This window comes from Cervus canadensis, chromosome 17 (genome assembly GCF_019320065.1).
Source record: "Cervus canadensis isolate Bull #8, Minnesota chromosome 17, ASM1932006v1, whole genome shotgun sequence".
NCBI classification, from domain to species: Eukaryota; Metazoa; Chordata; class Mammalia; order Artiodactyla; family Cervidae; genus Cervus; species Cervus canadensis.
Window position 1 is genome coordinate 47,634,542 of NC_057402.1, and position 26,461 is coordinate 47,661,002.

At 49.5% G+C, this 26,461-nt stretch overlaps 2 protein-coding genes across 36 annotated transcripts in view; both read left to right on the forward strand.

Moving 5' to 3' along the window:
* The window catches only part of LOC122455055 (myeloid-associated differentiation marker-like), a 114,497-nt gene extending 94,383 nt beyond the window's left edge, over nucleotides 1-20,114 (forward strand). For 12 of the 35 annotated variants that reach the window (XM_043489853.1, XM_043489851.1, XM_043489861.1 and 9 more), the window contains 4 exons: nucleotides 10,165-10,332; nucleotides 10,787-11,173; nucleotides 11,645-11,793; nucleotides 18,256-20,114. In XM_043489853.1, coding sequence (XP_043345788.1) covers nucleotides 18,674-19,540 — 867 coding nt within the window. In that variant the 5' untranslated portion in view covers nucleotides 10,165-10,332; nucleotides 10,787-11,173; nucleotides 11,645-11,793; nucleotides 18,256-18,673 and the 3' untranslated portion in view covers nucleotides 19,541-20,114. Of the gene's footprint in view, nucleotides 1-7,400; nucleotides 7,419-9,487; nucleotides 9,760-10,164; nucleotides 10,333-10,786; nucleotides 11,174-11,212; nucleotides 11,794-18,255 lie in introns of those variants that run through there. The other 23 variants (XM_043489871.1, XM_043489869.1, XM_043489876.1 and 20 more) reach the window with 11 other exon arrangements.
* Nucleotides 20,115-20,263: 149 nt separating this feature from the next.
* LOC122455054 (myeloid-associated differentiation marker-like) lies at nucleotides 20,264-26,101 on the forward strand. Its single transcript, XM_043489849.1, has one exon. The coding sequence runs from the start codon at nucleotides 23,973-23,975 to the stop codon at nucleotides 24,882-24,884; it is 912 nt and encodes a 303-aa protein (XP_043345784.1). The 5' UTR covers nucleotides 20,264-23,972; the 3' UTR covers nucleotides 24,885-26,101.
* The last annotated feature ends 360 nt before the right edge of the window (nucleotides 26,102-26,461 follow it).

The following is a 26,461-nucleotide window of genomic DNA, read 5'->3' on the forward strand; positions in this document are numbered from 1 at the left end:
GAACCCATGTCTCCTGTATTGACAGGCAGATTCTTTACCACTGAGCCACCTGCGAAGCCCACTCACCCCCCATAGGAAAGCGTTAAAGACAACTGTCTTTCCCTAAGCGGGGCTTTCTGGAGACATGATGCTCAGGCAAAGATGATCATTTCAGTGATGAAGTTAGCAGGGCCTGTTTCAACCTCTTCAAAGCTGACTTAAACCTTCGGACTAGAGCTCCTTCCTCAGGACCCCTAACCCTCCTGCGCTGGTCTCCCTGTCCTCTTGCTGTCTCTCCTCCTGGAGCCATGTAAGCTCAGGGGGCTGCCGCAACCGCAGCATCAGGGCTGAGCACCCTGCTCCCTGCCAGCTCTGAGGGGAGCCGCCTATTTGACCAGATTGCACCTTGGGATTAGCTCCTGCTGCTTCACATATCAGGCTTTCAGGCACCACGGCGCAGAGCTTAAGCTCTTCCTTTTTCAAAACTGGGAGATTTCTGGCAACCTTGGGGTAGGATTTTTCTATTTTGTCTCCTATTTTTCTTTAATAGCAAAGGGCTGGAAAATGCAGAAAACCCTGTGCTCAGCAAAAACCTCCCTCTATAAGGAAATAGCAGGAAACCGCGTTCCAGGATGAACACCAGTTTAGGTGTTTCTTGGAGGCTCTGGCTTGGTTACATAATGCCTGATGGCCCGGCCCAGGCGAGCTGGCACCCCTGAAGCTTGGCAAAGCCCACCTTTGCTTTGTGAGCCCCTTGCCCAGAGCTGCTCAGGTCCTTGGGAAAGCACACACTCTCTCTGTGATTAACAGTTTTCTGTTTAATGCTGACTCCTCCGGTGCCCCCTTCTCCTCTGCCCTCCTGGCTCATTTTTCATGGAAAAAACAACAGTTTCCATGATGAGCTCAGAGTACAGGCAGGAACTGAACCTGTCTGGGCTTTTTGCTTCCCCACTGGAGGGTTTGCGGATTAAGTGACCTGTGGTTTTTGCCTGGAGCCAACATTCCATGATTCTATGGTTTTTCTCGAAAAGAAAAGCTTCTCCCTATTCTTGAGTCTGCAGACCGTGACTGAGGAGGAAGGCTTCCAGGCAGAGCCATGGAGTCCCCTCCTCCTTGGCTGTGACTAATCCTGTCCTCTCCCCACCTAGCAACAACACACACATACACACAGGGTCTTAAGCAAGCGTGCATCTTGTGGACTGCCTTCTTTCTTTCATTCATCTGCCCATCCATCCATCCATCCATTTATTTGCTTATTCATTCATTTGTTCCACGACTGCTCATTAAGTGCCCACTGTGTCTGGCAGACACAGAGGTGATCAGATCCCTTCTTGCCTTTGAAGTCACGGACTGGTAGGGGAGGGGCGCATGTGGATCAGTCAGGTCACGCTGACTGAAAGGCTGAGTGTAGGGGTTGGATGAGGGGGCTGTGAGGAGAAGTGCCCACAAGCATCCTGGTCATATCACCTCCTCCTCAATTTATGCTTGCTCACACTGGACCCAGAGTGTATAATATGCCTGTGAAGTGCCCTAAACACTTTAGAGATGACATCTCCATCCTGTGCTTAGGAGAGCTGGCCAAGTTTCAGGACATGCATGCAAGTGGGGAAGTCAGAACCAAACCCAGGACCCCCTGAGTGTTGTTAAGTTGGTGATTCTTATCTTGATGACAGCTAGCAAGGTTCAGGACTCTGAAATAAGACAGGGTGGAAAAAAAGCATTCAGGCTTCATTGTAGAATTCCAGAGCCAAGAATTGTCACCTACTTCAGCCTCCTCTTGGCAGGCGAGGAAACTGAGGCATAGATTGGACAAATCATCCATCCATTGTCCGCGGCTTGGAAGAGGCTGAGCTGGGAGAATGCCCAGGTCTCCTGACTCCAAGCTATTCTCCAATAGGCCCTGGTTCAGCCCACTGCTGTAACTGCTTACACCCCCGTTTCCTAGAACTTTCCCTGGGAGGTCCTGCATCAGACTGGCTGGCCACAGCAAATGCTGCTGCGCTAGCAAACAGGGGTGAGCTCATCCCCTGGGGTGGTGTGGCAGGATGGTGGTGGTAGCCTGGGCCTTGGCTGCCATCTGAAATCATGGATGAAAATAGCTCGCCTGCGGTCTATTGATACCCAATACTCTATCATCAGATTGGGGAAGTCAATTAAAAGTGTCTGGTTTCCCTCCCCGAGGGCCTGGGAATTGCACAAAGGCCAGAGACTAGTGGCCAAGGGGAAGAGGGCTGTAACCCTTCTTATTCAACACCAGAGCCAGAGGCCACACCTAGATGGTCTGCAGGAAGCATCAGGCAGCTCCCAGGGACTGGCAAAGAGGGACCAGCTCTCCAGTCTGAAGAAAGGCTCAGACTCAGGTTGCATGAACATCTGGCCCTCCTGGAAGATGCACAGGAAACAGCTCCGGATGGGAGGGCCCTGGGACCGCCCTGGAACTTCCTCTGGCCAGTGGAGCCGAGGCCAGGAGACCAGGCTGGTATGAGAGGGGAGCCACTGTGGCTGATTCCAAATGGGACCTCAGGGATCCTGGTTAATGTTCAGACCAGGGCAGAGGTATGAGTGTCCAGGGGACTGCAATCTCCTCTCCTGTCACCCATGAAACACAGAAATGTGGCCCTCCTTTTCTCCAACTCGATGCTGACCTGGGCCAGCCAACACGAGACAGAAGTCAGGCTTGCCAAGCCCTACTCTGGCTGAAGTCAAGCCATGTGCCTTCCCCAAGACAGCTTGGCCTCTGTGGGTTATAGGTTGGTAGAGTTCTGTCTCATTACCCAGCCAACTCCTCTTCCACCTTTGCCCCCCATTCTGCTTCCTCTTTTCAAGCCCCCAGGTTCCAACTTTCCTTGGGTGGATGGTGAAAACTGTGATGCCATGCTGGACCAGCAGTAGTCCAAGTTGAAGATCCAACATCTGAATCACCTGTGAGGGCTTCTTAAAGATAGAGTGTTAGGTCCCTTCCCCAGAGTTTCTCACTCACTAGGTCTGAGACGGATCCGAAGAACATGCATTTTGAATGAATTCCTGAATGATGCTATTGGTCCAGGACCACACTTTGGGAAATACAGTACTAAGTAATGATCAGATGAGGAAGGGGGCAACCTTAGCTGACACAACCAGGGAAGACCTCCCTGAGGAGGTGACCTTGACCTGGAACTTGAAGGACAAGGAGGAGCCAGACATCCAAAGGTCTGTTGTTTAGTCACTCAGTTGTGTCCCACTTTTTGTGACCCCATGGACTGCAGCATGCCAGGCTTCCCTGTCCTTCACTATGTCCCGGAGTTTATTCAAATTCATGTCCATTGAGTCGGTGATGCCATCCAACCATCTCATCTTCTGCTGCCCTCTTCTCCTTTTGCCTTCAATCTTTCCTAGCATCAGGGTCTTTTCCAATGACTTGGCTCTTCGCATCAGGTGGCCAAAGTATTGGAGCTTCAGTTTCAGCATCAGTCCTTCCAGTGAATATTCAAGTTAATTTACTTTAGGATTGAGTGGTTTGATCTCCTTGCAGTCCAAGGAACTCTCAAGAGTCTTCTTCAGCATCACAGTTCAAAAGCATCAATTCTTCATGTTCAGTCTTCTTTATGATTCAACTCTCACATCTGTACATGACTACTGGAAAAACCATAACTTTGACTATATGAACCTTTGTAGGCAAAGTACTGTCTTTGCTTTTTAATATACTGTCTAGGTTTGTCATAGCTTTTCTTCCAAGGAGCAAGTGTCTTTTAATTTCATAGCTGCAGTCACCATCCGCAGTGATTTTGGAGCCCAGGAATATAAAATCTGTCACTGCTTCCACTTTTCCCCCTTCTGTTTACCAAGAGGTGATGGGACCAGATGCCATGATCTTAGTTTTTTGAATGTTGAGTTTTAAGCCAGCTTTTTGACTCTCCTCTTTCATCCTCATCAAGAGGCTCTTTAGTTCCTCTTCACTTTCTGCCTTTCTGCAAAGGTCTAGGGGTTTCTAAACTCTTCTGTGCCACAGGTGCTGGGACAGTCTGGTGAAGCTGATGGACCCCTTCCCCAAACGATGTTTTTAAACATATAAAACAATATACACAGGGTTACACAGGAAAACAATTAAACTGAAATTGACCTTAATCCATAGACTCTCCTGGTTAAGAACCCCTAAGGAAGGAGTGTTTGGGGGAAGAGGGAACAGCAAGTTCAAAGACCCTGCGGTGTAAATGAACTTGGCAGGTTGAAGCCCAGGTTCAGTCTCTTGACTGAACATAGGGGTCCAGAGGAGTAAACCCAGGGGCCTGGAGTTGTGGGGGCAGGAGTGGAGGTGTGGGGATGTGGTAGGTTTTCATCTATATTCCCCCCTGTGCTGGAAGACCTCAGGGCTTAAAACAGGGTGGTGATCAGATTCATGTTCTTAAAGATCACTTTGGCTGCTGGATGGAGGATGGTATGTTAGGGGGACAAGAAGGAAGGCAGGAGACCCGTGAAGGCTGTTGCCAACCCCCAAGTAACACACAGAGAGGGGATTGGGTGGGTGGCGGGAGTGTGTGGGGGGACAGCTTGGCGAGTCAAGGAGGATTTGGGAGGCACACTTGAGTAAAATGCTTGTGTGTTGGCCACAGGGCAGAGGGAAGGCAGGACAGGGAGTTGGGGTTTGAGCCTAGTTCTGACTGTTCATAATTGACCATGCGATCTTAGACCAGTTGCTTCCCCTCCCCTTCCTCAGGCCCTAGCGGGGAAGGGGAAAGATGGACTAAACTCTAGTGCTAGCCTATAAGGGTTGAGCGCAGGATTGGCGGACCCTCCGGCTAAGAAGTGCTGTTTGCCGGGGAGGGTGATGCCCGCGGTGGCGGCGCCCATGTGGCTGCCCCGCCTGGCCTGCGGGCTGCCCTACGGGCGGAGGGGGCGGCGCGGCGGCGGGGAAGGCGGCAGCCAGGTGGCTGAGCGACGGGGCGGCGAGGCGCCTCCGTCTGGCTGCCAGCGGCGGCTCGCGCGGTCCAGCAGCGCCCGCCCAGGGCAGCGAGGCCCCGAGGGAGGCTCCCGCGGCCGCGCGCGGGCGAGACTAGCGCCCTCCTCCTCGGTCTCTGCCGCCGCCGCCGCCTCCTTCTACTCCTCCTCCTGCTCCTCTGGGCAGAGCCTTTGGAAAAAAGGGACGGGCAGAGGGGCAGACGGCAGCTGGCCGGCTCCGCGCCGCCCACCCGGGCAGCGAGCACTAAAGAGGAAAAACTACCACTTCTCAGCCCTGGCTCCCACCCACCCCCATCCCTCCTCGCTAGGTCCCGGGCCCCATGCCTGGAGGAGGGGGCTCCCCCACTCGCTAGATGCCTGAAAGGGAAATGTTCCTCCAATTTCACTGCCACAGCCCATCATTTCCTCCCTTAGATCTTTGAATTGCAGTCTGGAGATTGCTTCTGGGAGGCTTGGTCATTTAGTCAATCAACAAACTTTTTGAAAAACCAATCCTTGCTGGCCCAGAGCTGGGCTCTGTTTGCTACACAAATTAAGATCCAGGCACTGCCCTGGAAGTGCACCAGTCTAAGGGTGAAGACAGAAATGCGTGCTAACATGAATTGAGCACCTATTTATTGTTTGCCAGGTTTTGAAGGTAGGTGGTATTATCCTCATTTATAGATAAGAAGACAGATACCAACTGTACAGGATAGACTAAGATAATAGATGGGTAAAATTACATCTATAACACAGTATATAACCCCAAAGAAGTGAATCTCTTAGGATATACAGACCTCACTTACAAAACCCACTGGAGTGGCTACAATTAAAAAGACTGAAAGTATCAAGCAATGTCAGGGGTGAGGAGCAACTTGCATTTTCAAACGCCATTGACAGGCATGTCAGTTGGAACAAACATTTTAGAAAATGCTTGGCGGTGTCTGTTAAAGCTAAACCTGATGCAGCAATTCCACTCCCAGCTGCACTTGGTACTTATGTACACCCAAAAGCATGTTCAAGAATGTTTCTAGAAGTTTTATTCACAGGACTTCACTGGTGTTCCAGTGGTTGGGAATCCATCTTGCCGTGTAGGGGACTTGGGTTCTATCCAGGGAGCTGGGGTCCCACATGTCTCAGAGCACCTAGGCCCCTGAGTCACAACTAGAGAATCTGTGTACTGAAGTGAAGGATCCTGTGTGCCACAACTAAGACCTGGAACAGCCAAATAAATAAATAGAAGCTTTATTCATATACAATAGCTCCAAATTGGAAATAACCTAAATGTCCAGCAATAAGAAAAAGGGTGAATTCTGTATGGTTTAGGCACATGACGGAATATTATGCAGCAATTAAAAAGAATGACCTAATGCTGCAGACAGCAACACAGATGGATCTCACAGATAATAGTTGGTGAAAAAGTGCATGCTGTTTAATTCCATTTACATGAAGTTTCAGGGCTAATTTAAGGTGATAAAGGTCAGAATAGTGTCTACCTTAAGAGGTTACTGACTAGAGGGACACAAGGAACTTTGTGAGGGCTGGACATGCTCTAAATCTTGATCTGGGCAATGGTTACACCAGTGTAAACATGTGCAGAAACTAACCAAGTTCCACATTAAATATCTGTGCACTTTACTTTTTGGAAGTTATTGTTGTTCAGTCACTCAGTCATGTCTGAATCTGAAACCCCATGGACTGCAGCACGACAGACTTCCCTGTCCTTCACTATCTCCCAGAGCTTGCTCAAACTCATGTCCATTGGATCGGTGATGCCATCCAACCATCTTGTCCTCTGTCGTCCCCTTCTCCTCCTGCCCTCAATCTTTCCCAGCATCATGGTCTTTTCCAATGTGCTGGCTCTTCGCATCAGGTGGCCAAAGTATTGTAGCTTCAGCTTCAGTATCAGTCCTTCCAATGAATATTCAGGACTGATTTCCTTTAGGATTGACCAGTTGGATCTCCTTGCAGTCCAAGGGACTCTCAAGAGTCTTCTCCAACACCACAGTTCAAAAGCATCAATTCTTTGTCGCTCAGCCTTCTTTATGGTCCAACTCTTATACCCATACATGACTACTGAAAAAATCATAGCTTTGACTATATGGACCTTTGTTGGCAAAGTAATGTCTCTGCTTTTTAATATGCTGTCATATCTCAATACAAATAAAGCAAAACAAAGAACTCCTGCCTATCAGTAAGGAAAAGCTAGGAAGTACAAAGTTTGATAGGCAAAGAATGCAAACTGGTAATTCACAGAATAAGAAATCCTAAGAGCTAACAAGTAATTGAAAAGATGCTCTGGAATTCCCTGGCAGTCCATACCACAACTGAGAGCCCGAATGAAGCAATGAAGATTGGTGTGCTGCTTCTAAGACCCAGTGCAGCCAAATAAATATTTCTTTTAAAGGGAAGGATAAGTAAAGTGATGGGGACACACTATGAATGCTACACAGTGATTAGAAATAACAAACTTCTAATTGCAGAGTATACATAGTGGAGCTCCCAAAATAAGATCAAGTGAAAAGGTAAGAAACAACTAGATTTACAGCAAGGTATGTAAGCTAACCCCCCACTGCCCACCACATACACAACAGTTCTGCTCATTTTATGAGAATTTGTTCATAGTTCAGGGACTACGTTAAATATCAGAGTGGGTGCTTAAAGGAGAGGGAGAGTAAAGGTTGGGAATGAAGAAGAAAAATAAAATATGACCCAGTCATTATACTTTGAGAGAGAAATGAAAGTATATGTTTACACAAAGTTTTCTACATACATGTTCACGTTATTTGTAATAGCCCCAAATTGGGAACCACTCCAATGTCCATCCCATCAACAGATAAATGGTTATGCAAATTGTACTATAACTGTACAGTAGGCTGCTTCTCAGCAATTAAAGAGGAAAAACCATCATACACAAAACAGTATGGATGGCTTACAAAATAATTACACAGAATGAAAGAGTCCAGACAGTATGATTCCATTTATATACATTTCTAGGAAACACAAACTAATCTGTAGTGACAGAAAGCAGATGAGTGGTTGCCCCCAGAGTGGGGGATAGGAGGAGGGCGGTGGTGGGGCGAGGGATGACCAGAGGGCATGGGGGTGATGGATTTGTTCACTACCTGGGTTATGGTGATGGCTTCTTCAAGTGTATGAATATGCCAAAACTCATCAAATTGCACACTTTAAATATTCTATGTCAATTAAAGCTATAAAAAGAAATAAGAAAGGGCTTTGCACTTACTAATGGTGATCATATATTTTGAGCTAAAGGATATCATTAACCAACTTGCTGTGCTTGAAATGAAAAGCTAAAAACAACAACAAATGCAAATAAATAAAAAAGAAAAGAAAAGAAAAGCTTAGATGGTTGAATTGGCCCAGGCCTAACAGCTGGGATGCTGACTCCAAGACTGTAACCATTAGTCTTTGTGGCTCAGGGCTTACACTAGTTCAAGGTGCTCTATAAGCAACTGTATTGGTGGGGAAAGTAAAGGCAACCACATTCACCCAACCTTTAGGGGTCATCTCTGGGAAGGAACCCAGGTACTCAGAGATGGGGTGCAAGGCCATGACCTCTAGGCCCTCCTCATCTAGTCAGAGAGAGAATCTTAGACAGATGGTCTCAATGCTGAGTGAAGTCAGGGAAAGCTTCCTGTAAGAGGTGATGCTTGAGTTCCAATACGTGCTTGGCCCGGAGTCAGCACTCACTGAATATTACCTATTTGTTTTTTACTATCCCCCATGATATTAGAGAGAGTAGAGTAGAGAGGAAGATGACATTCCAGACAGAGGGAAGTACACCATCCAGGGTAGGTAAGCATGTTGGGGATTCATAGATGATTTGGTTTGGCTGTGACTGGGCAGTGGGGCAAAGTACCAGAGAAGCCTTCTTGGGACTGGTTGACATCCCTCTGAAAGCAAGCCCCCACTTGGACATGGGGGCATGGGATAGTTCAGGGTGGGTGCGATGGAGGGATCAATGAGCATTTGGTTGTTCCTCCAGCTATGCAGTTTGGCCTGGAGCTTTGCATGACTGACCAGGAATCTCAAGAGTAATCTTGGCGGCTGCCCCGAGCCTTGCCCAGTGCCGTCTAATCTGCAGATGGCTTTAGTCCATCCAGAAGTGGTGTCTTCACTGAGTCCCTCACTTTCCTGACACTTAGTAGAAAATCAATAAGCCTTGGGTTCTATCTCCTTCCTTTCTCCAAATTCTTGCAGACTGTGCCCAATACCTACCCAGGAGGTCACTTGACCATACAAGGACTTGACCAGAAAGTAGGAAGACAGGCCGGGGCTGGGCCAGGTGGACCTGAGTCTAGAAAGTGTTAGTTGCTCAGAGGTGTCCAACTCTTTGTGACCCCATGGACTGTAGCCTGCCAGGCTCCTCTGTCCATGGGATTCTCCAGGCAAGAATACTGGAGTGGGTAACCATTCCCTTCTCCAGATCTTCCTTACCCAGGGTTTAAACCTGGATCTCCTGTATTGCAGGTAAATTCTTTACCATCTGAGCCACCAGGGAAGCCTGGCTAGTCTAGAAAGGGTCAGGCAAAGGCTATGGGGACCAGTAGCCTTTCAGCTGGGTGGAAAGAGGGAGGGCTGTTTCTGATTCTCTGCCGTGAAAAAGCCCCATTGTGGGGTCTTCAGGGGAGAATATATTTATTTTGTTTCCTGAGCTGTGTGAACAGGGCACTGTACTGCCTGGGTTGAGAGGCTTCTGTGTGGCTGGGGAGGGATCACACCCCCCTCCTGGGTGGTGTGCTATGAAAAGGCTTCATTCAGCCGGGCCTGGCGGCCCACCGGCAGCCCAGGCTCCTGTGCTGTCCCTGGGGGCGGCCTGGCTTCCCTCCCTTTCTCCCTGAGGTACGGGCTTGGGGCTGGGTGTGGGTGTGGAGGCCGCCAGGTCAGGCCCAGTCCCCGCGGGGCCCTGTCACCCTCAGGTTCGGTCCCTCAACTGCACACCGAGGTGTGGAGCTGACCGAAGGAGAGGGCCTGGGACACAAGAGCCATTTGGTCCCTGTCTCGACTTGAGATGTAACTCACGTTGAGAGAAGTTTCACACATGCAGTCATAGAGAGCTGCTGAGGCCGACCTTCACCAAACAACTTTAAATCCGTGTTCACTGCTAGGCCATGTTGCCAAGTTGGGGGTTGGGGTGGGCTCTGAATGTTTGTATAAAATTTCTATGATTATTTTGTGAATAGCACAATTATGTTGCATTATTTTGGGGTGTGTGTGTGTGTGTGAAGAGTGTTAATTTGTTCACAGGAAATGCTTTAAACACACCTCAATTTTTGGAGCCCTGTTTGGCATCTTTCTATTTTTCGGTACACTGGGAGACTCAGTCCCTGGAAGTGGATCAAGATCGTCTGGACCTCTGAGGGCCCTTGGCAGAGACAGCCTGCCTCCTGAGCACGTCTGGATGTGAGGGTTGAGGTGAGCGGGCAGGAGGCCCAAGTCCCAGGCAGCCATGGGAGCCGTGGGTGGAAGGACTGCCTCCTGGCCAGCCGTCCCTGTGAGCGGGCAGAGAGGCCAGGGAGGGGTCCTTCTGTAAAACTGACTGGCTTCCCAGGTGATCAGGCTCCTGGCGGGGAAGATGAAGTTCAAATCCTTGTGGGGCCATTCTCCATCTGCCTCTCTTACTGTGCTAGGCTCCCAGGCCAAGCATGGGCTCTCTCTCACTGGACGTGCTCCCCACCCCGCTCAGACCCCCACCCCAGTTCTCTACTGCCATTCTGGGCTCACACCACCCACCTGGCTCCACCAGCAGAAGCTATCTTACTCAAAGTTTAAGGAGGAGAGCCCAGAACCCCCAGCTGCCGTGGGGTCTATCTCAGTGAGTGGGTGGCTCGCTGTCACTATCCTGTCACACTGGCCCTCTGTCTTCTAGTTCCAGCTCTGTCTCTGCCTCACTGAATGACCATGGGAGGTCACTGAGCCTTGGTCTTCTCATCTGCACAGGGGAAGGATTGCATTGATTGGTCACTGAAGCCCCTCAGACCTCCAATTTTCTGTCAGTCTGGAAATCTGGATGCAGGTATACTGCAATCAGACTGGAAATATCTTTACACGAATACATGGGAGGTCATGCCTGGATGCTAGCCATTCTGTGTGCTGCAACACTCCCCAAAGGGGGTTTCTCCTGGACATTTGCCTCCACATTAAAGATGTTTGACTGGGGCTTCCCCGGTGGCTCAGTGGATAAGAATCCAGCTGCCACTGCAGGAGACATGGGTTCAATTCCTGATCCAGGAAGATCCCACATGCTGCAGAGCAGGTAAGCGCATGCACCACAACTATTGAGCCTGTATTTTAGAGCCCAGGAACCGCAACTGGTGAGCCCCAGTGCTGCAGCCACTGAAGCCCGCGTGCCTAAAGCCTATCCTCCACAAGAGAAGCCATCGCAATGGGAAGCCTGTGCACCACACCTAGAGAGTAGCCCGTGCTTGCTGCAAGTAGAGAAAAATCCTTGCAGCAACGAAGAGCCAGCACAGCCAAAAATAAATAAATAAAATGAAATTATAAACAAAGATGTTTAACTAGTATACAGCCCCCCTCATCCCTCCCTCTCTCTGCAGACAGTCGTAGAGCAGGGCTGGATGCTGGTGTCAGGAGCGGAAGTTGGGGAGTGAGGCAGCGAGGCTAAGGAGGGAGGGAGCTGGGAGTGGGCTGCGCTGGAGGGGTGACAGCTCAGCCCTGGGGAGCCCTGAACTCTCAGATGCCAATCTAAAACAGGGTCTGATTTCAGGTTCTGGCCCATTGAGCCCCTGGAGAGCTTCCCTTCCCAGAGGAGCAAGAGGGCCATTTGCTCTCCAGCAAGACCTCCTGATGGGGAGGCATCTCAGTGGGCCTGCACATGCTCTCAGTCTTGGACTTGTACTCAAGGGTGAAAAGAAGGTGAGGGAAGCATCTGGCTGGGCATGGCTCAAATGCCTGAGAGATGCATATACCCCCAACTCTAGCTGAGAAGTGACATCCCCCTGAACTTGCAGGAGAGGGATCTGGCTTATCTGACACACAACGTAGTCATCCCAGAGAAAGCTGGGATGTTCTCAAAGGATGAAGGGTGGATTCACAGATAGATGGATGGATAAAATTAAGCTTATCTGAGAGAGAAATCTCTAATGACTTTATGTAGATGACTCATTTATTTAAGAGAGAAAAACTGAATTTCATCTCAATGTTTTGAGCCTGATGGACTAAGAGAATGAGTCTGAAAGGGAGGGCTGCTGGTCAGGGTTGTGGAAAAGAGATGCATGTTCAGCTTGCAGAGTGGGGATCAGGCAAGGATGGCTTGATCAGAGATCTGTTGGGTTTGAAGCAGCAGAACAGAAGCCAAGTGGAACAAGGGGTTTTCGTCAAGGTGGGGATGTAGATTTGGAAACTTCATACATAGAGATGATAGCTGATAGTCTGTGAATGACTCAGTCCTCAAAAGAGAGACATTATGGCAAAATATGAAGAATAAGGACCTCGGAAGCTTGACTTAATATCCTTTGGTTTATAAATGGGCAAACTGGGCTCCAGAATTTGCCATTCATTCACCAAGCAATCCATCCATCCATCCATCCAACCATCCATCCACTCAACAAATATATTTATCCAGAAGCTATAATGTACAAGGTAATATTCCTGATAATGTTCATGGTTAAGGGCCTGACAAGGGATAGTGTCACCAAGTGGGCAGTGGAGAGGGAGGATATGGGAACCAAGGAAGGAGGATGTTCAGGAAAGCCAATAGCATCCTATCTCATGGAGCTCAAAGAGCAGGAAAGTTAAAGTAAACAAGTTGGATTTGCTCTCTGGTGGATCCTGGGAGAGAGTTTTGGTAAACTGTTGGCAAGGAGGAGTCATGAATGAAGGAGTTAAGGAGACACTGTCTATACTTCTGGAAGATGGACAGAAATGATGTTTATCTTCTGCATCATGCTTTTCAGTGGTGAAGCACTATATCTGTGCAACCAGCACATTTACCAATTACAGATGTATTGTCTGTAATGTCTAAATAGTGTTCCATCAGGACAAGGTTCCCTGATATAGAGCAGATAGATGCTCTATTGCCTACCATCAGTCATTTACTAGCGAAAGCATGTGCTTTGGGAAAAGCCCTGTGCCAGACAGCAGAAGACCTGGTTTCAAGTCCTGGCTTTGATGTCTGTCAACCAACCAGATTATGTTGGCCAGATCATTCAATGAGAGCTTTTTATCCATACACCAACGAAGTTACTTCCTACCCCTTATCTGGTATTACTGTTCACTTTGGACTCTCCGCAAATATATTACTTGCAATTTGTGGCTGCTAAATAAATACATTTGTTGTGTCGATGGATGAAAGGATGGATGGCTAGGTGGATGAGTTAAAAATTCTGGAGCTCAGTTTGCACTTCTATAAACCAAGGGACATCAATTCAAGCTTTCTGAGAGTGCTTCCATCTCCAATCATCTATGATTTTCTATGACTAAGCTTTTTATTAAAATCACAAGCAGAATTCTTCCAAAGTTGTTTAGAGCTAGCACACCTGGACCAATTAAGCTTCTATAGATTATCCCAGTGAATCTCCTTGAGCTTAGAGACTGGACCATCTATTATCATGGCTCCAAAACCTTTCTTCTATGATCAGAGATAGAATCTTAAAAGGTTGATACTAAGCATTCACTGAAGGAAAAAGGAATCACTTCCAACTATACTCTGATTCTCTAGAGACACTTAAGGATGCGTAGCATGTGGTTGGGGCTTCCCTGGTGGCTCAGACGGTAAAGAATCTGTCTGCAATGTGGGAGACCTGGGTTCAACCCATGGGTTGGGAAGATTCCCCTGTAGGAGGGCATAGCAACTCACTCCAGTATTCTTGCCTGGAGAATCTACATGGATTCTTGGGTAGGCCACAGTCCGTGAGGTTGCAAAGAATTGGACACAACTGAGTGACTAACACTTTCACTTCAGCATGTGGTTCTCATGGTAGACAACATGCCACAGTGTTTGCCAGCAACTCAAAGATGTCCTTGATGACAGGACATGTCCCTGTAGCCAGTTTCTGGTGAGCCACCCCTATGTGGCTTCGCAGTTTCAGGTTTGAGCTTGTTTCTTCCCTGATAGCTCAGTTGGTAAAGAATCTACCAGCAATGCAGGAGACCTTGGTTTGATTCCTGGGTCAGGAAGATCCACTGGAGAAGGGATAGGCTATCCATGTCAGTATTCTTGGGCTTCCCTTGTGGCTCAGCTGGTAAAGAATCCGCCTGCAATGTGGGAGACCTGGGTTTGATCCCTGTGTTGGAAAGATCCCTGGAGAAGGGAAAGGGCACCCACTCCAGTATCCTGGCCTGCAAAATTCCATGAGCTGTATAGTCTGTGGGATCACAAAGAGCCGGACACAACTGAGCGACTTTCACTTTCTACATCCATCAGTCCATCAACTCACAATCCGGATCATCAGCACAGAATCCCAGTTACAGTGTGAAAGGGAAGCTGACCGTTTGGAAAGCATCCAGAGGCAGGTGGCCAGGAGGGTGAAGGGTCTGGAAATGCCTGAAAATGAGGAGCGATGAAAAGAACGAAGGGTATTCATCCAGAAGAGAAGATGACATGGCACCTGCTGCCAACAGTGCTGTCCAAGCTCACTGGGACTAGAGTTTGTACTTTTTTCTCTGCATGGTCCTCCTGAGAACAAACCTGTGACTGGTGAATGGGAGGAACAGGGAGGCTGATTTCAGCTCATTCTAAGAACCTCAGGAGGTTTGTTTTTTTTCAGCCAAGTTATAAGAATATAGAATTGACTGCCCAGGGAAGCAAAGAGTAGGCTGACAATTGCCAAGGATGGAGGAACACAGATTGCCGTAAGCTGGGTAGTTACACCAGGTGACTTCTCAGACTTCTTTCAGTGTGGAGGTTCCAGGATCCCAAAGAATTTCGAAGTGGAGTAAAGAGAAAGCTCTTTGCTTTGTCGATTTAGAAATTGTCTGCTGGTCTTAGCTGTGGTTCATCTCATACCTACTGATCTTCTCTAAACACATTTCTCTACTCAGTGGTTTGGGTCTCCCAGCTGAAATGATTATAAACCTCTTTTCTCTCTCTCTTTCCTTATTAAAGGATTTTTTTTTTGGGGGGGGGATCTTTTTTCTTTTCCAAATAAAGAACTTAGGAAGTCTCAGGAAGACTGGACCTATGTGGAGAAATTCCATAAGAAATAATTAACCAAACAAACAATAAACCTCCAAGCCAAAATTATATGGCAGTGAAGTGCACACCTCCCAAATTCAGGTTGTCCGACTGTCCAGAGCACAGAACTTTTGTCTGTCTTCAATATCTGATAGATTTGCCTACCCAAGATTGGACTTCTTAAGTTCGATTCTGAGCATGGGTAGGTGGGAAACCCTCTGAAGCTCACATCTCCTGAAGATGGATAGAGAGGGAGAAACTTGGTTTCCATGGCAACGAGGGGTCCCAATCATAAGCAACCATTTTTTCTACCTGGAGCCAAGTCTTCGAAAAGTGACTCAGCCTGAGGTTTGCACATTGGTGACCTCTTATCTGGTGGTTGGTGATGTCAGTGGAGAGATTTTCATGGAATTATTCAGAGTATGGCCCACAAAACAGAAATTAACTTATCAGCTGCAGGGCCTAAAATAAAAACTGATTCGCAACCACTTTGTGACAACACCATTGCCAACCAGAAGTAGCCCTTGGCTCCCCGACCCAGGGCTCAGTTGGAATTTTTTTCACAGTAGCATAAACTCTCAGAGCCAGCATGGCTCTTCGGGATTGTCCAACCCCTTCATTTTACAGATGAGGTTTCTTTTGAAGCTAAGTTCCAAGCAGGATTTGCATCCAACAGGAAAGCATTAACATTTTCCAGAAGCCGCCCTTGCCTCTCTGGTGAAGGCTGCTTTAGCACAAAAGTCCGTGTCTTGTTTCAATTAGCTTGCATGCTCTGGGCAAAATTACTGGAAAATGGGGAGCGGGGCAGAGGAAGTGGCGTCACTGGAGACCCCGGTAAGAGCCTGGTGATGTTTTGACAGTCACTGAGGCCCTCACTAATGTGATTGGTGATGGAGACAGGAGGGAGGCTGCTGTTCCTGGAGAAGCTGGTTCTAGCTACTGGTCCTCAGGGGCCCTTATGGGAAAGGCACCTGAGTGTCAGGCCTCAGGTAGGGGTGGGAGTGTGTCCACGTGCTGAGTACCAGATACAAGAGCGCCACCTACTGTCTGAGGAGATCAAGTGGATCTCTGCTTCCACTGTGGGCAAAGAAGCTGTAGTTAAATATGCTGGGCGGCTTCTCCAGGGCTCTGAACTGTTTGAGGAGGACCCTTTTCTCCAGCTGTTGTCCCCAACACCCTCCACCTCCGCCAACCTCGGTTCCTCCACCTGCTGCATCTCGCAGGGGAGCTAGGTTCCACCACACTGACCAGGGGTCACAGAGGATGGGCTCCAGTTCCCTGGGTCATGAGCTTTCTATGAACTCACAGAAGCCTCTGCCTCATGGGTTTCTCTTCTGAGCGTGTGTGTGTGTGTGTGTCTGTGTGTGTGTGTGTGTGTGTGTGTCTGTGGTGTGTCTTGGGGAAGGGAGGGTGGAATGAGGGAGTTGGTGCTGTTGTGCTGACAATGCAAGTCTTGTTCTGCAGCCCAGAGGAAAAAATTAGTACAAACTAGAAGAAAGAAAATTTTGGCGTTTCCAAGAATACTTAAATAATTGCTGCTATTCTGCCCCCGAGATTGTTGGTTTGTTTGAGTAATATCTCTGGCCTGAGTCCTTAACACCGCTCTGGCTCCCAGAGGCCAGGCTGGCTCTGTCACATCTGTAAGGATTTCCCCAGAATGTGCGATGCTCAGAGGGACTCCGTGGCGACACAAAGGAGCCAAACACTGGGCTGTAAGGAGAGATGGTGAAGATGGCATGTCACTGTCCAGGGACACTTCTCGGGGCTCACAATTCATAGCATTTCAGACGTGTTGAGGCTTTCATGGGGCTTCTTCAGTTCCACTCCAGGCCTCTCCTCCATGGGGAAGGTTGGCTCCATGCCTTCATCCCTTCTGGGTCAGAAGACACCTACTGGGCTGCCTCAGGGCCACTGGGACCCAAGAATTCCCCCCCAGTCATCTCCACTCTTCCCCCCCCCCAGCCCCGCCACAATCCCAGGTGCATCCTCAGGGCCGTCTCCTCCCAGAAGTCCAGCAGGTGCCTCTTCTTTCAGCTTTTGCCTTTAAAAGGGGGCTCATCATCCACCCATCCCCACCCACTCCCTGGGATGCCCTGAAAGGCTCTATTCAGCATCAGACACAGCATCCTTGTTCATTTCCAATCCCTTGGTTCCCAGCTTGGAAGCTGCTCACCAGTCTCCCAGGCCAGGAAAATCCTGCTCAGGTAGGACTGCTTCCTAGATCTTTCCAGAATTCCACCTGGATGGCAGCTTTGGAGCTGAAGAGCCAAACATGTTAATTTATTCTATGGTTCCTCCATGATCCTTTGCCTTGGAGTCATGCTGGATTGGGGTCTCCCTTCCCCAATGTGCAAGAGTCACATATTAAGGTAAAACTTGGGGGAGGGGATTCAGAACAGTCCTTACTTCCCATGTCATCCTGTCCCCACGGCCTTGCTCTCACCCCATGGCTCCTCCCTGTTCACCCCTGAAGCTGCCCTTCTCCGGGTGGGGCTGTGTCCCCTCAGGTGGCAGCTCCTTCTAGTGATAGCTGCAAGGAGGAAAGACTGGGACCCGTGTTGCTGTGGAAGGAGGCCGTGGCCTTGAAAGTGTGTCCTGGGTCCCAGAGCCTTGAGCTTTGGTCCTGGGCTCCCACCCATGGGCCCTTTTGACATGTGGGCTATAGAGCAAAGCCTTCAAACCTGCAGCTTTGGCATTGTTATTTGGGTTCCCATTTCCTAGTCATGCAACCTTAGTATGTGAGTGTGCTCAGTTGTGTCTGACTCTTGGCAGCCCCACGGATTGTATCTTACCAGGCCTTTGTACATGGGATTTTCCAGGCAAGAATACTGGAGTGGGTTGCCATTTCCTTCTCCAGTGCCACCTTTGGGAAGAACTTAATTCCCCCCAACCTTAGTTTTCTCATCTGTAAAAGGGGTTAGCACTACAATCCACAGTCCCTTTTCTGAAACCATGTGGGTCAGATATGCTCCACGACTCCGAATTTTTCAGCTTCATTTATGTAACATGGTGCATCTATCCTACATGACATAATACCCCACTGGGGTCTGAAACACCTTGTAATCAAACACATTAGTGTTTCTGCAACTGAATTTTGAACATTCACACTACATGAAATAAAGGCTATAAATGGTCTGGGTCTGTTCAGTTCAAACTTTGTTACCAAACAATTTTTTTTTTCTTAATTCTTGTTCAATTTTCAGAACTTTGAAAGGTTGGAGTCGCAGATAAGGGTCAGGCTACCCTGTGTCTCCATAGATAATGGCACGCAGCAGAAAGAGGTGAAGAAGTGTTCATGGTCTGATGCCAGACCCAACCCAGCTGTGAGCTTTGGGATAAGACAAGTTTCATGACAAGGTCAAGGGTGATGGGTGAAGGAGAACCATTCGGGGGCAGCTGTGCTGTTACCCGAGTGTCTGAGCCATTGATTCCAACTCCACAGATCCTGAGCCTCAGCCGTCACAGGGCCCTGAGCCTTTCCCTGGCATCTGACTTAATCCCCCTCCAGGCCTGGACCTTTCTCGGGTGGATCCTCAGCGAAGACCTCTGCCATACCGGTGACCAGTAAGACCAGAACGACTACCACATGATCGTCCTCAGGCCCCGGGCTCCCCGACCATTATGGGCTGCTGCCTCCGACAGCTGCAGCTGTTCTCCACCTGCATGGCCTTCTCTCTGGGGGCCAGCGTGGGCACCTGGAAGGGGGCCATAGGTAACTGGTCCATGTTCATCTGGTGCTTCTGCTTCGTCCTGACCCTACTCATCCTCATAGTTGAGTTATGTGGGCTGGAGGGCCACTTCCCGTTCTCCTGGGACAATTTTCTCATCACCTGCAACTGCTACTCCGCCCTCCTCTGCCTCTCGGCCTCCATCATCTACCCCATCATCTACGTTCAGCTCTTGTCCAACAGCCACGACTGGGACCGCACCATCATCTCCACTGCATTCTCCTGCATCGCCTTTGTGGCTTATGCCATGGATGTGACCTGGACTAGGGCCCAGCCCAACATAATCACAGGCTATATGGCCACTGTGCCAGGCCTTCTTAAGGGGCTGGAGACCATCGTGGCCTGTGTCATCTTTGTCTTCCTCAGCAACACCTCCCTGTACCTGCACCAGCCGGCCCTGGAGTGGTGTGTGGCCGTGTACTCCATTTGCTTCATCTTGTCATCCGTGGCCATCCTGCTGAACCTGGGCAAATGCGACAACAGGCTGTCCATCCCCTTCTCCATTTTCCAGCTTGTGCTGACCCTGCTTTCCGTCCTCCTCTACACCACTGCTCTGCTCCTCTGGCCACTCTACCAGTTCAACGAAGAGTTGAACAGGCAGCCCCAGCGGTCCAGTGATGTGAACTGCAGCAGTGGACTCCCCACCTCTGTGTGCACCTGGGACCAACAACTGGCTGTGGTTAGTTTGACAGCCATCAACCTGCTGATTTATGTGACTGACCTGGTGTTCTCTGCCCGCCTGAATTTTAACGGCAGCTGAGGCTTTGCCCAAGGGCTCCCAGTTCCTCCCTTGTCTCACCTGAAGTTCATTACCAAGCTCTGATGTCCTCTTTCTGACTCTCCTCTCTCCCTTCTCACATCCTTCTGCATTCATCTCACTCCCTTTCCCACTTCCTTCCCACCTTCTGCTCTATCTCCTTCCTATTTTCTTTGATTGCACACGTCCTGTTTTGCTTTTCTCTTGCTTCTCTCATATTTTTTACATTTCCTGTTTTTTGCCCCTTTTCTGGTCATCCTTGGTTTTCTCATCTCCTGTGTCCTGACCACCTCTCCCCATTTTCCTTCTTCTGACCCATCAGGACCTGAGACTCCTTCCTTCTCTGCCCACCACCCCCTCCCACCTCCTAAGGTGCTGACTCCATAGCACACAGCCCTCTGTGCAGCTGTTCACACCCTGGGCCTCTGGAGGGGCCTCGTTGCCAAAACGTGTCTGTGCCCCTGGTGTATGTGTGATGGGTTTGGGGATGGGGGTGTATAACTAGGCATTGCCTCTTTCTTTGTGTACAGTGTGTCTCCCATTTAAGTTAAAATAAAAAATCTCTGGAGGTCAGTAATTTCCAGTGGGTGTGACTCTTGAAGCAGAGACCCTGGGTCTCTGGGCCCAGCTGGTGGTTGGCCTCGTCTGACATTGGCTCCAGAATTTTTCCAAGCTTACTGAAAACCCACTGCCTGCAGAGGCCATCTTAAAGGAAGCAAAGGCTGAATGCTTCCCTATCCCAACTACTCTCTGGGGAATCAAAGTAGGAGCTGGTGAAGAACCCCAGAGTCTTGAAGATAGCTGTCTGCAGTGTTGGTGAGGGGCAATGATGTGGCCCTCCTGCCTCAGTGATCAAAAGAGCAGGTACTGTCTCTGCAGTGAGAAGAGCATTGCCCTGCCAGCCTTAAAGCTGATGTTAGCCTGCCTGGGATTTTTTGTTTTCTTTTTCTGGTCAGGAGGATAAAATTGACTGAATGGACCTGTTCTTAAAGGTGAAATTTCTTTTCTGTTTTTCTGGGGAAGGTGGGTTGACTGAGTGGGGATTTTAACTGCTGTAGTCAAATGAATTGCAGTACTTGAGTGTGTGTGCGCACACACATGTCAGTGGCTTTTTGCCACTGCTTTCTGCTTTTCTGAGATTCAGGCATAAAGTGACCTATATAAATGTAGAAAAAAAATATGTATGGTTTCTTTTAATTATCTGAAGTTTCCAATCCCCATCAGCCCCTGCTGTCAACCATAGAGAGAAATCTTGTCCTTTCGTCCACATCCACAATGTTCTTTTTTTTAAAACCTCAAAGATAAAATAAACAGAATGAAAATGAAACCAACAAAATCCACAGGTCCTAATTGCCCAAATTTGACTAGAAATCAGAAAAAGCCTAGGTCTTAAAGGGGCCCGGCTAGCCCTTGGATGCCTGTCTTTAAAGGTGTGTGGTTTGTGCATACTGACTGTGTGTGGTTGTGTGTGTGTGTGTGTGTGAGTGGGCAGGCATACATTAAGACCAGCAGCCCTTTAAATAACTGGTGAAGTCATCTCAAGCCTTCTTCCTCGCCTGTTCTCAGCCACAAAGGCTCAGAGCTAGAGTCACCAGGGCCAGAGGGGCCAGGCAAGCAGAGCTGTGGGGGAGGGGAGGGGAAGGACAACCACTGCTGCCCCTCACCCCTGTACTGGGATGAAGCATGTGATCTTCACCCAGAGGCAGGTGGGGTGGAGGGGGAGGGCTCCCAGGAGGTGGTCCTCGTGGCAGGAAAATCTTAAGAAGCAGTAAAATAAAATTCGTATTTTAAGACAAGAAACATTTATTTGGCCAAATAAACTAAAGCTGGGTTAAAAAGTTAAACAGATTTCTTTATTGCAGGACTTCTTAGGACTAAAAGAGATCTATAGCAGTGAGTGATTCCCAGACTTGTGTGATCAGGGAACTGTTTTTTCCCATGGAACATCATGGACAGTATTCCATGGGATACTCTTTGGGAACCATCAGTCACATCCCCCTCCCCCAGACTGGTTCAACAGCTTGACTGGAAAGGCTCTAACAACATCAACATCACCTCCCACAGTGGGCCATCTTATTTTGCAGCAGCTTTCATTCCTTAGGGGGTGCAAAGTTCACTTGCCCTGCTCTCTGGACTTGCACAGAGAATTTCAATCTCTGCTCAGCTGGAGAGTTCTCCAAAAAGTCCTCAAGAGTCCTTGGCTCTCCTCTGCTCACCTGCTCTAGACAGAATGTCTTTGCATTGCTTCAGGTGCTCGTTCAGGGCAGGAATTGGGTTTTGCTGTGGGATCTGCAGTGCCTGGCACACAGTGAACATACAGTAAATAGTTGTTTAGAAGAGAAAGGCATAGAGCCTCCCTGGATGGCTCACACAACCACAATAGTGCCTCCATCTCCAGAGCTTCCACATTCCTGGCTGCTTCGTTGTCAAGCCACAGCCTTTCCCAGGGTTTATTATCAGCAAAGGAGACAAGGCCCCTGATGGCAGGAAGCTGGCTGGGGCTCAGGGTGCTGGCCCTTCAGCCCTGGGGGCCTCTCAGCAAATAGTCCCTTGGAAACAGGGCAGCTGTCCCTGAGGAGGGGGCGGGCTGGGAGGGGCCTCACTCCCCCCACACACTGGACCCTGGAGGAGGCCCTGTGTGAGCAGAACTGCAGCCCTGGCTGGCGGGACTGCCTTGGACAGGTGACCTGGGCAATTCCATAGTCTCCAGGGTCCCTGCCACTCTGGCCATGTGTCCCTGTCACAGCCTTGAAACCCCTTCAGGCCCCTGTTCTCCTGTCTCAGTTCCAGTCCAGGCCCCTCCTCCATGACGAAGGTTGGCTCCAAGCCTGCATCCCTTCTGGGTCAGAAGACACCTACTGGGCTGCCTCAGGGCCACTGGGACCCTGCAATCCCCCCAGTCATCTCCACTCTGCACCCCTCACCCCTGCCCCTGTCCCAGGTGCATTCTCAGGGCTGCCCCCTCCCAAGGGTCCTGCAGGTGCCTCCCCTTTCAGCTCCTGCCCTTAAAAGGGGGCCAGTCATCCATCCATCCCCACCCCCTCCCTGGGATGCCCTGGAAGGCTCCCCATCAGCATCAGACACAGCATCCTTATTCATTTCCAATCCCTCTTCCCAGCTTGGAAGCTGCTAACCAGTCTCCCGGGCCAGGAAATTCCTCACTCAGGTAGGACTACTTTCTAGATTTTTCTGGACTCTTACCTGGATGGCAGCTTTGAAGCTAAAAAAATCAAACATGATGTCAGTTTATTCTGTGGTTCCTCATGACGCCACCCCAGAGTCATGCTGGGTGGGCGTCTCCTTTCCCCAGTGGGGAAGAGTCACATGTTAAGGCAAAATTAGGGGGTGGGAATTTAGAACAGTCCCTACTTCCCACGTCATCTGGTCCCCACGGCCTTGCTCTCACCCCATGGCTCCTCCCTGCTCACCCCAGAAGCTTCCCTCCTCAGAGTGGGACTGTGTCCCTTCAGATGGCGGCTCCTTCTAGTGATGCTTCAGGGAGGACAGGCCAGGACACGCGCGTCTTCAGCTTGCTATGGAAGGAGGCCGAGGGCTGTGAAGGTGGGTCCTGGGTCCCAGAGCCCTGAGGTTTGGTCCTGAGCTTCCACCCGCGGGCCCCGCTGACATGTGGACTGTAGAGCAAAGTGCTCAAACCCACAGCTTTAGCTGTGTTTTCTGAGTTCCCTCTTCCTGGTTGTGCATGCCACCTTAGGTGAAGGCATTTGATTCCTTGAACCTTATTTTTCTCATCTATAAAATGGGGTTAGCAGTATAATCCACAGTCTCTTTTCTGAAACCCTTGGGTCAGATATGCTCCAGAATTCAAAATTTTTCAGTTTCAGACAAGTGACATGGTGCATCTATTCTATGTGACATAACATCCCACTGGGGTCTAGAAGTTCCTTGTAATCAAGTACATTAGTGTTTCTACAACTGTACTTTTGAGCACTCATAATACATAAAATAAATGAAGATCATAAATTATCCCAGATCTGTTCAGGTCAAATTTTGCTACCAAATGAATTTTTAAAAATTCTTGTTCAGTTTTCAGAGGCTTGAAGGTTTGGGGTTGCAGATAAGGACCTTCCTACCTTGTGTCTCTATAGATAATGGCACGCAGCACAAAGAGATATAAAAAATGTTCATGGTTGAGGCCTGAGCCACCCCAGCTGTGAGGTTTGGGATAAGACAAGTCTCCTGACAAGGCCAAGGGTGATGGGTGGAGAGAACCATGTGGAGCGGCTTGTGCTCTTACCCAAGTGTCTGAGCCACTGGTTCCAACTCCACAGATCCTGAGCCTCAGCCCTCATGGGGCCCTGAGCCTTTTCCAGGCGTCTGACTCAATCCACCTCTGGAACAGGATCTTTTTCTGGTGGGTCTTCAGGGAAGACCACTACTGTAATGGGACCATGACCTGCCTGACCGTTACAACACCATGACCACCCGGTCGACATCCCCAAGCGGTGACGCCAAGTTCAACGTGTGCCGCTTCCTCCGCCTGCCACAGCTCTGCTCCACTTGCGTGGCCTTCTCGCTTGTGGCCGACATGGGCAATCCGAGAGGGGCCATAGGTAACTGGTCCATGTCCTTCTGGTGTGTCTGTTTCGCCATGACCTTCATCATTGCCATAGTTGAGTGTTGCAGGCACCCGTCTCACTTTCTTTTCTTCTGGTACAACATCTCTGTCACCTATGCCTGCTACGCTGCCCTCATCTGCCTCTCGGCCTCTATCATCTACTCCATCACCTATGTCCAGTTCGTGCCTTATGGTCCTAACCGGGACCGGGCCATCGCCGCCACTGCTTTCTCCTGCATCGCGTCTGTGCTGTATGTCATAGAAGTGGCCGGGATGTGGGCCTGGTATGAGCTCAAGGAGATCTTCTTCTACAAGCACACCTTGCGAGCCCTGCTGAAGGTGCTGGAGACCTTCGTGGCTGGTGTCATCTTTGCCTTCCTCAGCAACACCTCCCTGTATCTGCACCAGCCGGCCCTGGAGTGGTGTGTGGCCGTGTACTCCATCTGCTTCATCCTGGCAGCTGTGGTCCTCCTGCTGGACCTGGCTGAATGGGAATACATGCTGTCTGGGCCCTTCTCCATTTTCCAGCTTGTGATCACCCTGCTCTCCATCCTCCTCTATGTCAGCGCTCTGGTCCTCTGGCCACTCTACCAGTTCTATGAGGAGCTCGGTGGGCAGCCTCAGAGGTCCAGTGATGGGGACTGCAGGGACGAGCTCACCTATGACATGTGCACCTGGGACCAGCGACTGGCTGTGGCCGTCCTGACAGCCATTAACCTGCTGGTTTACGTGGCCGACCTGGTGTACTGGGCTTGCCAGGTTTTTCTGTAGGGACTGAAGATTAGCCCACGGACTCCTGATCCCCTGCTCATAGGAAGTATTCCCACCGAGCTCAGATGTCATCTTCCTGGCTCCCTCTCTCCTAACATCCTTCCCCATGTATCTCACTCTCTTTTCTGTTCGCTTTCCCACTGCTGCTCTGTCTCCTTCCTGGTTTCTTTGGTTGTTCAAGTCCTGTTTTGTTTCTTTCTCTTGCTTCTCTCATCTTTCCTTCATTTTCTGCTTTTTGGCCCTTTTTTGGTCATCCTTGGCTTCTCATCTCCTGTGTCCTGACCGCCTCCCCTCATCTTCCTTCTTCTGACCCATCAGGACCTGAGACTCCTTCCTTCTCTGCCCACCGCCCCCTCCCACCTCCTAAGGTGCTGACTCCGCAGCACACAGCCCTCTGTGCAGCTGTTCACACCCTGGGCCTCCGGAGGGGCCTCATTGCCAAAGCGTGTCTGTCCCCTGGCAATGCCTTAATGGTGTGGTTGGGAGAGTTTAAAGGGTGTGGGAGGGTAGGAAGGGTTTGGGCTTTTTTCCTTCCAGTGGAGCAGCTATACTGTGCACCTCCCCTTTAAGTTAAAAAAAGACTCTCTGAAGGTGAGTAATTTCTCGTGGGCAAGATTCTTGCATGAGATACTCTGGGTTCTTGGGCCCCACTTGGTGCTCAGTTCTCCAAGCGATTGGCTCCAGAATTTTTGCAGGCTCATTAATCATCCATTGCTTAGAGGGCATCTTAGAGGAAGCCAGGGGTAAATGCCTTCCTTCCCAACTACTCTCTGGGGAACAACAACAAAAAAAGAGCTGGTGAAGAACCCCAGGGTCTTGAAGACACCTGTCTGCAGTGTTTGTGAGGGGCAGCGATGTGGTCCCCCTGACTCAGTGATCAAAACAGATCCTGCCTCTGCAGGGAGAAGAGTATGGACACTGCCGACCTTAATGCTATAGTTTGCTGGGTGGTTTTTTTTTTTCTCTCCTTTTCTTTCTTTCTGTTCTGGGGGCCAAAAATTACCGAGTGACTCTGTTCCTCAAGAGAAAGTTTCAAATTTTCTTGGGCAGGTGGTTTGTAGGGGGTGGGAGTTGCTGCTTCCATTATCAAAGGAACTGTATTGTTTGAGTGTGAGGGGACACATACATGTGTTTTTCTGTGTCAGTTGCTTTTTGATGTTGCTTCCTGCTTCTCTGGGACTAAGGCATAATTTGAACTATATAAATGTGCACAATTTTTAAAAATTTTCTGGAGCTTCTCGTTCCTATCAGCACGGCTACCAATCATAGAGAATTGACTTTTTCTACTCTCCCACATTTCATAATAACCTTTTCAACCTCAATATAAACATGAAAGAAAAGGAAAAAAAAAAACAAAACAAAATCCACATACTCTACTTGCCGCAAATTTGCCTAGAGCTCAGAGGAGTCCCAGTCAGTTTCCACCCTCACCCAAACAGGGGTCTCTGGGAGCCCCTCCCACTGACTCCCCACCCAGGCCTGGACTAGAGCCTGGGGGTGTGGCCCAGCCTGTGACGCTAGATGTTGGGCCCCACCCCAGTGCCCAGTATCCTGTCCCCTTAGCTCTTAAAGGGGCT